Source organism: Abramis brama (genome assembly GCF_963993115.1).
Source record: "Abramis brama genome assembly, chromosome: 17".
Lineage (NCBI taxonomy): Eukaryota > Metazoa > Chordata > Actinopteri > Cypriniformes > Leuciscidae > Abramis > Abramis brama.
The window spans coordinates 13,497,074-13,509,092 of NC_139979.1; the positions used below are offsets into that span (position 1 = coordinate 13,497,074).

At 35.0% G+C, this 12,019-nt stretch overlaps 1 protein-coding gene across 2 annotated transcripts in view; it reads left to right on the forward strand.

Moving 5' to 3' along the window:
* The first annotated feature begins 1,795 nt into the window (after positions 1-1,795).
* The window catches only part of mroh1 (maestro heat-like repeat family member 1), a 35,342-nt gene continuing 25,118 nt past the window's right edge, over positions 1,796-12,019 (forward strand). For both annotated transcript variants that reach the window (XM_084088774.1, XM_084088775.1), the window contains exons 1-10: positions 1,796-2,030; positions 2,828-2,922; positions 5,715-5,860; positions 7,123-7,254; positions 7,880-8,042; positions 8,653-8,751; positions 9,895-10,046; positions 10,606-10,746; positions 11,027-11,119; positions 11,518-11,596. In XM_084088774.1, coding sequence (XP_083944900.1) covers positions 2,892-2,922; positions 5,715-5,860; positions 7,123-7,254; positions 7,880-8,042; positions 8,653-8,751; positions 9,895-10,046; positions 10,606-10,746; positions 11,027-11,119; positions 11,518-11,596 — 1,036 coding nt within the window. In that variant the 5' untranslated portion in view covers positions 1,796-2,030; positions 2,828-2,891. The remainder of the gene's footprint in view (positions 2,031-2,827; positions 2,923-5,714; positions 5,861-7,122; positions 7,255-7,879; positions 8,043-8,652; positions 8,752-9,894; positions 10,047-10,605; positions 10,747-11,026; positions 11,120-11,517; positions 11,597-12,019) is intronic.

The following is a 12,019-nucleotide window of genomic DNA, read 5'->3' on the forward strand; positions in this document are numbered from 1 at the left end:
AGAATCCAACATCAGATTGACGTTAATCTCCAACGTTGGACAGACGTTGTATTGTGGTTGAAAATGAAAATCGGGTTGACGTCAGAAACCAACATCAGTCGGGTTCTGACGTCGACCCGACTTTCATTTCCAACCAAAATCCGACGTCAACCCGACGTCGAGTTCAGACGTCAAACCGACGACCAACCAAAATGCAACCCCTGCAACCAAAATCATCCCCTGACTGACGTTACTACTTTCTACTCAAGGACCTTGACAAAAATATAGTGGAGTAAAAAGTATATTTGTCTTTAAAATGTAGTGAAATTAGAGAAAAAATAATACTCTAGTAAAGTACAGACACTCAAAAAGTGTACTGAAGTACAGTACTCAAGTAAATGTACCTTGTTACTGTCCACCTCTGTTTAGATCTATTGTGAACAATTTTGCCATGCATACCTTTTTTAAAGAAATTTTGACTTCCCAAATAATTTTTTCCCCTTAGACTCTCGTTCATCTGCCTTTACTTTATAAGTGCACCACCCACATCTCAACATCTAGTCAACAATCGATGCATATAACCCAAGTGCATTTTTCTTTTTTTGATAATTCATTACACCCGGATGTACGTCACAACATGGAAGAAAAGATCTGTCGCCACTTCCATTTCATTGTGGCTTTAAGATTCAGATCTTGTATATAATGGGACCGGCCAGGATAGCTGTCACACAGGCAACTTATTATAGCAAGGGCTATACCTCAGTAACTGACAAACTAAATAAACTCATATGGGAAAAGTTGTAGGGCCCAGAGGGAAGCCCAAAGGGTTGTGGAGTCCAGACATTTCAAGTCTAAAGAGCTCACCAGCTCCCTCTAGTGTGTGTTGTGTGAACTGAGAAAAACACCTGTAAACCTTTTGAGGCAGGTTCACTTGAAATATTCAAGATTTCTTCTGGACATGGCAAATCTACTAACAGAAAGCATGGAGGATGACAACACTTTCCTTTCCTCATGCTCAATTACGTGATACTATATTCTGTGAAAATGCATGACAGAGAGTCTAGAAGTGGCTCTCAACTTTTTTGACCCGAATACCCCTCTTTGTCCAACACAATATTTGATCATATTGGATATATTAACATATCGGATATTTCCATTATTTCTGGTATAATTATAACAATGTTGGTTTGTTTTCAAACGTTTCTTTCTTTTTTTCTTTCTTTTTTTTAACAGAAACTAGTAGTGTATATATATATATATATATATATATATATATATATATATATATATATATATATATATATATATATATATATATTAATTAACCATGAATATTCTTTTTTTATTACATTTCAGAACTTCCAAGAATGTATGTTCTGCATGTTCTTCAATACGAACAATATTATATAAGTTATTGAGTATTGCTGTCTTGAGATATATATATATATATATATATATATATATATATATATATATATATATATATATATATATATATATATATATATATATATATATATATTAGAATTTTACTTTTGATTTGAGTTTGATTATTATAATATATTAATAATAAAATTTACCTCTTGGCCTTGTTCCAGTGGGACAAGCTGAAAAAATGTACATTAACAAACATTTCATCGTTAATTTTAAGCATGGCAGATACAACGTAATAGAGCAATTGAAAACCTTCCCAAATTGTACATTTTCCTCACATACGCCACACATGAATAATTAAGTAGGTTGATTTGCATGCAGCGCGTCTTCTTCGTTGGTGTTTAGAGGACCACGCGACAGGCCACGCCCACTCTGATGCGTTCCTCCTGACCTGAGCAGAAGCACGTGATTAGGCGTGTTTACCTATGATACAATGTAGCGTCCATGAGACCATCATCAACCTCAGCCGAATAATCAATCACACGCTTTCGTTCAAGATCGGAATCAGTTATTGGATTTACATTAGTGTCTTCGCTGACAAATAACTGCTTGATGCATCTGAGAAAAGAAAATCGGTGTGTGTAGCCTGCGGGCGAGCGAGCGAGTCAAGCAGAAAGGTAACACGATTAATATATTGTTAATCTTTAGACATTTTACGTTGTTGTAAATGCATTATAAACGTTTTTATTTGTATTTCAATTGCCTTGAGCGCATGGCGGCCAATGTAAGTGAAACGCTGTCATTGTAGTTTAATAGGTCGCTGTGGCTTTGAGGAAGTTGACATTGAGCGTGAAATACCAAAATACGACTGTGGAAGTGTCCCACAGTGTTAGTTGGACTATTAGTCAATATGTTCAGACGACGTTTTCACTGCATGTTACATGATCTGTGCCTTTTCTATGCCAGATTGCCAAATCACATGGAATGCAGTGTCGGGCTGTGTCTCAAAACCTAATGAGCTGCCTACCTAGACAGCATTTTTAGGGATCATAGGTGCACTTACGATCCCAAGAAACGTTACACTTACACGTGGTGCCAAAAATGTTGTCAGTCTAGTCCGTTGGCTAGGTTTTGAGACTTTGTGTTGTTTAGAGATATTTTCTATGACTGGCACCGAGATGTAGCCTTGTGTTAAATGTTTGATTTATGACAGTGTGATGATTAAATCATCTTTATAATACACCAATTAAATATTAATTGTGAATATTCCTACAACAATAATGATGTTAATAAACCTAATAATTACACACAAAAAACACAATATTGTTGTTGATGAATAAAGTATATTATTATTATTACCATTAAATATATACCATTTATCAGTAGGCCTGATATTACAAAATGTAAATATCAGTTAAAAAAAAGTGATAAAACTGATTATTGTTTCATCTCTGTTGTTGGTTTGTATCTGTAGTGGGATCTTTTGAGGGATACTGGACAACCAGATGTATTCCTAAATCTCTGCTGCTATCCTCGTCATGGGTGTTATAGAGGAGACTGACGTAGAGCGTAAGTAACACTCTTGTCCACTTTGCCCACTATATACTTAATGTCAACTAATTTAATAGTCCACACCTAAACACAAGCACTTGTAAGCATGATCATGTCACACTTGTCTAGAGTTATTATAATATGCTGAATGTTTTTCAAGTTATACATTGCTTTGATTTTCATCTCCAGTGTTACTTGTAATGTTTATGGTTGCTGACCAAATCTCTTTTAAAGGGTTAGTTCATCCAAAAATGACAATTCTGTCATTAATTACTCACCCTCATGTCATTCCAAACCTGTAAGACTTTTGTTCATCTTCGGAACAAAAAAATGAAGCTCTTTTTGATGATATCTGAGAGCTTTCTGTAGTCTCCATAGGCAGCTAGACAGAGATCAAATAACTAATATGAATTGAGCGGTTTAGCCCAAATTTTCTGAAGAGACACGATAGCTTTATTTGATGAACAGAATTAATTTAGAATTTTATTCACATACATTCGTCAACTCACACATCAGTTGTGGTAAACGGAAGCTGCCAGAATCAGCGAGGTTCATTCTCGTATGTTACGCAGTATGTTTGAGCTTCTGTTTATGTTCGCTGATCAATGTTTATATGTGAATAAAAGCCTAAATTAAATCTGTTCATCATATAAAGCGATCGAGTCTCTTCAGAAAATTTGGACTAAACCGTTCAATTCATATGGATTAGTTTTATGATCTCTTTATGAACTTTTTGAAGCGTCAACGGTATAGTTGCATGGATGTTCAATGGAGGGTCAGAAACCTCTCAGATTTCATAAAAAAATCTTCATTTGTGTTGTTTTACACATTTGTTCATAATTTCAATGATAATGTAATTAATTCTAATCTAATGTAATTTATTCCTGTGATGGCCAAGCTGAACTTTCTGCCACATGAAAAAAAGAAGTAATATTTCTGTGGAAACCATGATCCATTTTTTTTTTTTTCAAGATTCTTTGGTGAAATAGAAATATTTTGTAACATTATAGCCTAAACATCTTAACTGTGACTTGTAATCAATTTAGTGAATAAAGAATCATTTCTTTAAAAACAAAAAAATCTGACTAACCCCTAAACATTTGAATATTAATGTATATCATGATTATTCGCATATTAGCTCAGCCCTAACAGAGATGGAGAGGCAGATTAAGTTATATAGATACACGTCTATATTTATGTGAAGCACCTGTTTTTCATTTAAAATGAACTCCCACATTAATCCAGTCATGGGCTTCTCTTATCCCATTAGTGTCTTTCAACACTGAATTCTTTAGGTTGGATTTAAAGCTAATTGCCCAATGAGTATGTTTAGGCAACTCATTTACTCTGTGTGCTGTAGGTAGATTAGAATAATCTCATCAGATGGGACTGTATGTGAAGATTAAGTATGGTTAAAATGTCCAGATGTTGCAAAGTTTGTGTTAAGATATTCTGCATTGCAGATCTTCCCCCTTACGTTGTACTCTCTGTGTTGTAAGTTTAGGAGCAGGGGTGAGTCATATCATGAGGCATCCATCATGTCCTCAATGCAGTGCTTGTGACCTACTAGAGCACGAGTTAATTACACTAATCCCAATGATTAATTGATCACCCACTCACAACAGTTGTGTTTGTGTAGGTGAGAAACAGTAATGTCTGGTGTTGAAAGAATATGTTTGTGTAGGACTTTTGTATCTGGATTTACCGCATAGTATGAGATAGTAAGACTAATAAAAATGATTTAAGGTCAGTTTGTCCATTGAGAAACTGGCATAGTGGCAAAACTATGTGAAAAGATGTACTTATACAGTACTATTTAAAAGTTTGGGTCAGTATTTAAAAAAAAAAAGAAGCAATTAATACTTTTATTAAACAAGGATGCATTATGAGCAAAATTGAAATGCATTTCTAATGTTACAAAAGATTTCTATTACAAATAAATGCTGTTATTTTAAACTTTCTATTTAGAATCCTGAAAATAATGTGTCCCAGTTTCCACAAAAATGTTTTAACATTGATAATAATGTTTATTGAGCCCTAAATCAGCATATTAGAATGAGTTCTGAAGGATCATGTGACACTGAAGACTGGAAAAATGGCTGCTGAAAATTCAGGAATAAATTCTATTTTAAAATATATTAATTTGGAAAAGTAATTTTTTTACTGTTTTACTGTATTTTAGATCAAATAAATGCTGCCTTGGTAAGCATAGGAAACTTTTTTTTTTTTTTTAAACATGAAACAATCTTAATAACCCCTTTTAAATGGTAGTATATAATTGGATACGTCCGGAATCGCATACTCTCTTGAGTAGGTACTTATTTTGAATAATTAATTACTTCGTGGCCGCTAAAAATGTATGTTCTATAGTATGAATGTGAGTAGTATGAATGAAATTCGGACATACTACATTTGCCATGTTGTCATTATCATGTGACCTACCAGCATCAGTTGCGTAGGTTCACTGCCATTCACAAAGCCTCTTCTGCGGCCTCATGGGATAGTAAAGTGTTGTCTGTACGCATGCTTCAGAATCTCGCCTGTAGTAGTAGATCATCTGGGTTCTTTTTGCCTACTCTTTTATGAGTACTGTGAATTCGGACATACTTCTTTTTGTCACATATTGTTTTCGCCTAATATATAGTAGGGAAGTAGGCCTATATAATAATAATAGGCCTACTTCCCTACTATATGTCCATTTATCTACAAATAAGGATACAGCCACTGTGTTTGTGTACCAGTACACACATTTCAGAAATTCTCCATCCTGTTCTGTGCTCATATTGATGTGCATGTTTTTATGCTATCAGAGGTGACCCTGGCTCTTTTGGATGCTGCCAATGACAAGGATCCGGTGGTGCAGGAACAGGTCAGGAAATCCATCTTGACACTGGGGAACCAGCAGCCTGATAAAGTCCTGTCCATGTGTCAGGACTACCTGCTCAAACACCCCAAGGTCAGCCAAAGATTTTTCATCTTTGAAAACATCTGAACCTGTTCTGAAAAAGGTTTTCCAGAGAAATATTATGCTCTCTCGTGAAATTCTCCTGTGTTTCCATATGATTTCCTCTGTGAAGACTTTTAATGGGTTAAATAGATTAATGCTGAATGTTGTGGGTTTCATATGATCTAAAAAGCATCAAATAGCAAATAGCTTTAGATACACTAATATTTAAAGGTTTGGGGTCAGTAAGATTTCTTGTAAAGAAATTAATATTTTTATTCAACAAGGATACATTAAACTGATCGACTGAACAATATAGATATTTTAAATGTTACAAAAGTTTTTAAATAAATGCTTTTTAATTGAATGTTAAGTTAATCAAATAATCCTGAAGAAATGTATCATGGTTTCCTAAAAAATATTAAGCAGCACAGCAAAGAAATGTTTTGAAAATGCTGAAAATTCAGCTTTACTGTCACAAGAATTATATATTAAAATAAAAAACAATTACTTTAAATTGTAATAATATTTCACAATATTAAGTTTTTTTGTATTAAATAAATGCAGCCTTGGTGAGCAGAAGCATTAAGTCATACCAACCCCAAACTTTTAAATGGCAGTGTACTTGTCAACCATTTTATGATAAAAATAGGGTAACAATGTTTTTAAAACAAGTACCTTTTCTATTCTAGTCTATTCTAGCATATTCTATATTTATTGAGCAGATGTTTATAATGATAGCTGGGCTATTTTCACTTTCAAGCGCACTTAACTTTACACTTCCTGCTAACAGGAAGCAGAACTATCTTTGTTGTTTCTGATGATGTGACAATTGGCGTCAGTGTGTCACATTAAGTAGTCTCATGCCATGTTTTCATGATTTCTCTGTTTGGTGAATTTTACTTCCCAGGGAACCTTTTGAGATCAAGATCGCCTTTTGAAAGCATATCCCCAGAAAGAAAGGAAAATAATTCAGTGCGTGTTTCTTTATAAAGGAAACACACATTAATGTCATTTGTAATAAACCTTTTTAACTGTAACCAGATCTCTTTTTTTTTTATCGATTTGTAATGTGTTGCTTTTGCCTGCCTCTGATTTGGCTCGTGTCTGTTTTAATAGTTGACCAGCTTTGTCAGATGTGAATGTAGGATGTGTGAGTTTGCTAAATTTGAGACTGTGGTTTTACTGATTCAGTTTTGTGATGGCATGTCTTTTATAGTACACTTTAGTACATGTGATTGAGCTTACTTGCAAGTCATCTTTTTCCTGTGTAGCTGGTGGTCGTGCACAGAATGGTGGTCTTGCAAACCATTGAGATGGTGGTGAAGAGCAGGATTGATGACATCAGTTACCCCAAGATCAAGAGTGTTATACATCTGGCATCAGATGAGATGACTAAATCAAAGGTGAGAACTGATTTACAATACTGTTCAAAAGTTTGGGATCGTTAAGATTTTATTTTTTTATTTTTTTTAAAGAAATATTTTTGTTCAGGATTACATTGATCAAAAGTGACAGTAAAGACATTTATAATGTTACAACAATATTTTAAATAAATGTTTAATTCAATTAATCAAAGAAAAAAAAGAATCCACAAAAATATTAAGCAGCACAACTGTTTTCAACATTGATAATAATAATAAATATTTCTTGAGCACTAAATCAGCATATTAGAATGATTTCTGAAGGATCTTGAAGACTGGAGAATGATGCTGAAAGTTCAGCTTTGCCCTCACAGGGCTAAATTGCATTTAAAAAAGATATATTTAAATAGAAAACAGTTTAAAAAAAAATAATAATAATAGAGGAAAGAACTGGGTCTATTTTGAGTGAGTGTCTTGCTTAAACTTTTCAATGACATTTAGGAAAATAGTTATGTGACAGGTTACTCCTAAACATGTCAAAATGTAGTATTTTAAAGCATTATTTTTATTTATTTATTTATTTATTGTTTGTATATTATAATGTGCAACACAAATTTATGATTTTCTATATTTAAACATATAAAACAAATTGTCTTCTTTTGTACAGGAAGTTGTCCCAGACTGGCAGCAAGCAGCCAGTAATATACTGGTTGCTGTAGGAAACAAATATATTAATGACATCATGGAGGAGATACTCGGGAAGTTCCAGCCGGGAGTTTTGCCTCACTTTTTTGTGGTCCAAACACTAGCCAATCTCTCAGACTCAAATGGTACATAACCTTAATCAAAACTCATGAAATTCATTAAAAGTTTTCTCTAGTGATGTCTTTCTTTTATGAAGCTCTAATTTAATTAGATTTTAATTTAATTTTTAATTTTAATTTAATTTTACAGAATTTTCAGTATAAGATTTTTGAAGCTTTTATTTTAGTTTTTAACTAGAAAATGAAAGGGAAGTTACAATTTGACCTGCAAACTTTAGTCAGGAAGTTAGCAAATGATGTTATCATGCTTTGTTGCATTTGACAGTTGATCATTATTTTTTCAGATCCTCATTTGACTGAACCGTATTTATTATTTTTACCATCACTTTAGTACTTATTATTTTCACTTTCTATAAACTTTGTTTTAACATTTCATTGGAGTCAACACCAGTGTTTCCCAACCTATTTTGTCTTATGTACATTTGTAGCCACTTGTAAGCTGTATAACTAACAGCTTAAACTCCCCTTATGCCTGGTCATTATTTTAAGATAACTTATTTGAATAATAACATAGAAATATCTCCATAATGCAGATTTGGACTGTTTGTTTAAGTCCTGTGTTCTTGTTTGGTTACGTTTCTGACCTGTTTTGATATGTTTGACCTCTGCCCCACAGTATATGGAATGGTGCCATTTCTCAGTGCTATATTGGGGACCATGTTGCCCATGCTGGGAATGACCAAACAAGACAACATGAAATGGGTCTTCTCTTCCGGTAAGCTCAATTACAGGTCTGCGTAAAGTGTTACATTTTCCGTGTCAGCTAAACGACAAAGGGCCCTATCTTACACCTGGTGCAATGCAGCGCCAAGCGCAACACAAGTGTTTTTTGCTAGTTTCAGTCTGACGCAGTTATCATTTTCACGTCCTGCGCCACGTTGTTTAAATAGCGAATACATTTGTGCCCATTTGTGCACCCATGGGCGTGCTGGTCTGAAAACAAGGTGTGTTCTGGCGCATTGTTGGCGCGTTGCTATTTTGAGGCAACAGAAATAGACTGCGATTATTATTTTTTTTATGTGGCGGGTCCACTATGTGTGTACACTCTGCTTATTAAACACAGGGACGCACAGCAGCACACAAACATGCCAAATATTTAAAATAAAAGGATTACAAAGTAAAAGATTATTATTGTGTACATAAAGATATGGTGGAATCCGGCTTGTCCCGTAGATGGTCTGCTTGTGGGCTTTAACCTCGCTGCTTGTTTGCGCTCTGGAGACGGCTTCGGTCTTTCCACTATCAAATTCCGTCATGTAAATAGCGAATCTGCCATGGCGCAAGCGCAACTGGCATTTAAAAGGAATGGGAGATGAGACTCTGATTGATTTAACGCACGTAAATCCCAAAACACACCCATTACTCATGAGAATAGGGACAACCCTTTTAGACCATGCGCCTGACGCGCCGACCATTTTTCCCGTCGTTAAACTAGCAAAAGTGGATTGGGACACAGCCTAAGTGAACTTGCACCGTGCGCTTTAGACCATGCGCTAAGATTGTTAAAATAGGGCCCAAAATGTGAATAAATGTATACACTACTTTTCAGAATTTTGGGGTTGGTAAGATTTTTAGGCTCTTATGCTCTCTTAAGGCTCCATTTATTTGATCAGAATCTTTTTTTTACTATATTTTCAAATGTCATTTATTCCTGTGATGGCAAAGCTGAATTTTCAGCATCATTACTCCAGTCTTTTGTGTCACATGATCCTTCAGAAATCATTCTAATATGCTGATTTGGTGCTCAAGAGTGCTTGGGCTTGTCATTTTTGAAAGAAAGTATTACTTTTATTCAGTAAGGATGCATCCTTATTGTTTGTTGTGATGTGGCTTCTCACCTGTTTACGTTTCCTCTTAGCTCTCTGCCAGTTTAGCGAGAGCATTCTAGAATATCTGGCCAACCTAGACAAGGCTCCAGACCCCACTGTGCGTAAAGACACCTTCTCCAGTGAGATTTACTCAGCCTACGACATCCTGTTCAACAGCTGGATCCAGAGCAGAGAGTCCAAGGTACACTCAATGAGACAGAGCACACATCCAATTACAGCTAACTCACTTTTGAGACTAAAGAGGGACATTAACTTTTGCCAAATGGGTTCATTTCAGTTTTCTTTGGAATTGAAGCAGGGAAAAAACATGTGAGCCTGTGAACTAAATCTGCTTCTTTCAAAGAGGTGGATTTCTTTGTAATTGCTGAAGATTGGATTGTGTGTAGTTTTTCACCTTTACACATTTTTATTTTTGTAGCACAGTAAAGTAAACTTTAAAAATAATGGAAGCATTACAAATCATGCATTTTATTCAAAACTGTCATTTAAATACTCCTTGGACACTGATCATCAAAATAATAAAAAAATATTCATAAAGTGATTGTAAAATAACTTTTTGGCTTTTTTCAATCAAATTACCATAAACGTATTAGTTTACTTCCAATCCACATCCATTTTTTTTTTTTTTTAGCTTTTCAGGTTTTTTTTTCTTCTTCTTTTTTTCCGATTTGATCTAGTGTGCGTGTGTGTTCATCCATGTACATGTTTGTACTTGATTGTTCTCGTGTATCTTTCGGCAGCTACGTATGACTGTTGCAGAGGCTCTCGGGTCAATGAGTCATCTGATGGCACATGATAAACTGGAAGAACAGCTTCCCAAACTCCTTCCCACCATACTGGGCCTCTACAAGAAGAATGCAGAACACTATATCATCAGCAAGGTAAAGTCCTCACCATTTCATCTGATTCACAATTACAGGAAATATTTGGTGGAGGTAAATAGGTCAACCAGTTATTCAATCCAAGTTCAGATACTTTTCCCACTCTGGACTGTGAATGTTTCTACAGTGTGTTCAATAAAGACATGACAACGTGTGATTGTTTGTGTTGTTTAATGACTTGGTTCATGACGGAATCAGATCAGATTTAATGACTGAGCTATGAGGAGATCCAGGTCTCTGTACTGCCTAATGTCGTCTAATGCTGTTTGTGTTTGTTCAGAGCTTGTGTCAGGTCCTGGAGGCCTCTGTGAATATGGGCAGCAGAGTGTTGGAGACACAGGTGGATGGTCTTTTACTTGCTCTGCACCAGCAGGTCAGTGTCTCTCTCAATCTCTCTTTATGTGCACCACCTTTTACAGACTTCTAAATCTCTTGCTTAACTTCTTGCAATTGTGTCTTCATTTTGGTGTAACAGGTTTTAATTTGCCTAACAAAGAGAGCAACCCAGGGCCATTTAACAGTTTAACATAATAGGAAGTGTTCACAGAAGTTCACCTCTGTGGCCTTGGGATTTGTATTGATCTAATTTGAAATCGGAAACTTGAGGGAATTTTTTATTAAAATGGATTACATTTATTTTAAACTTTACACCCTTTTTTTATTAGAAAACCAGTTTAGATTATTTAATTGCCTTTATGCTTCATCACTGTGTTTTTCATTAAAAAAGCAAGTTTTTAAAGTTATTTAATACTTATTAATTTTTCTTTCCAGATATGCTCACCTGTAGACTTCAGCAACCCTCCAACTGTGAAAAATCACAACGAGGTCCTACGATGCTTCAGTATCCTTGGTGAGTCTTGTTTAAACCTTTTTCTTTATTATTTTAAGGTGCATGCAAATGTAAAATCATAGAAATCAATTTTTTTTTTACTAGCCATGTGGTCATGAACTCAAGTGAAGGTTGTATTCTAAATCAGCTGACTGCTGTTTGCTATATCTTTGTCATGTGCTGATGGAGTCTGAGCTGAGATTAAGTTAAAGTGTCCGACCAGCAGGCTCTTTCAATCAGTGAGATGATCTTGTACAGTTGTGTGCTTGGTGCTGATTTGAGTTGAGACACACCAGCTGGATTTCTCTCCTCTCGCGTTTGTGTTTTGTCAAGCAGATGCAAGGAGTCCAAGAGTTGTTATGTGTTTTCTGTGTGTGCATGTCAGTCATGATGTTTTAATCATGAGTGTTTCATTCAACAGTGAAAATAATAGGTGTTAGTGCT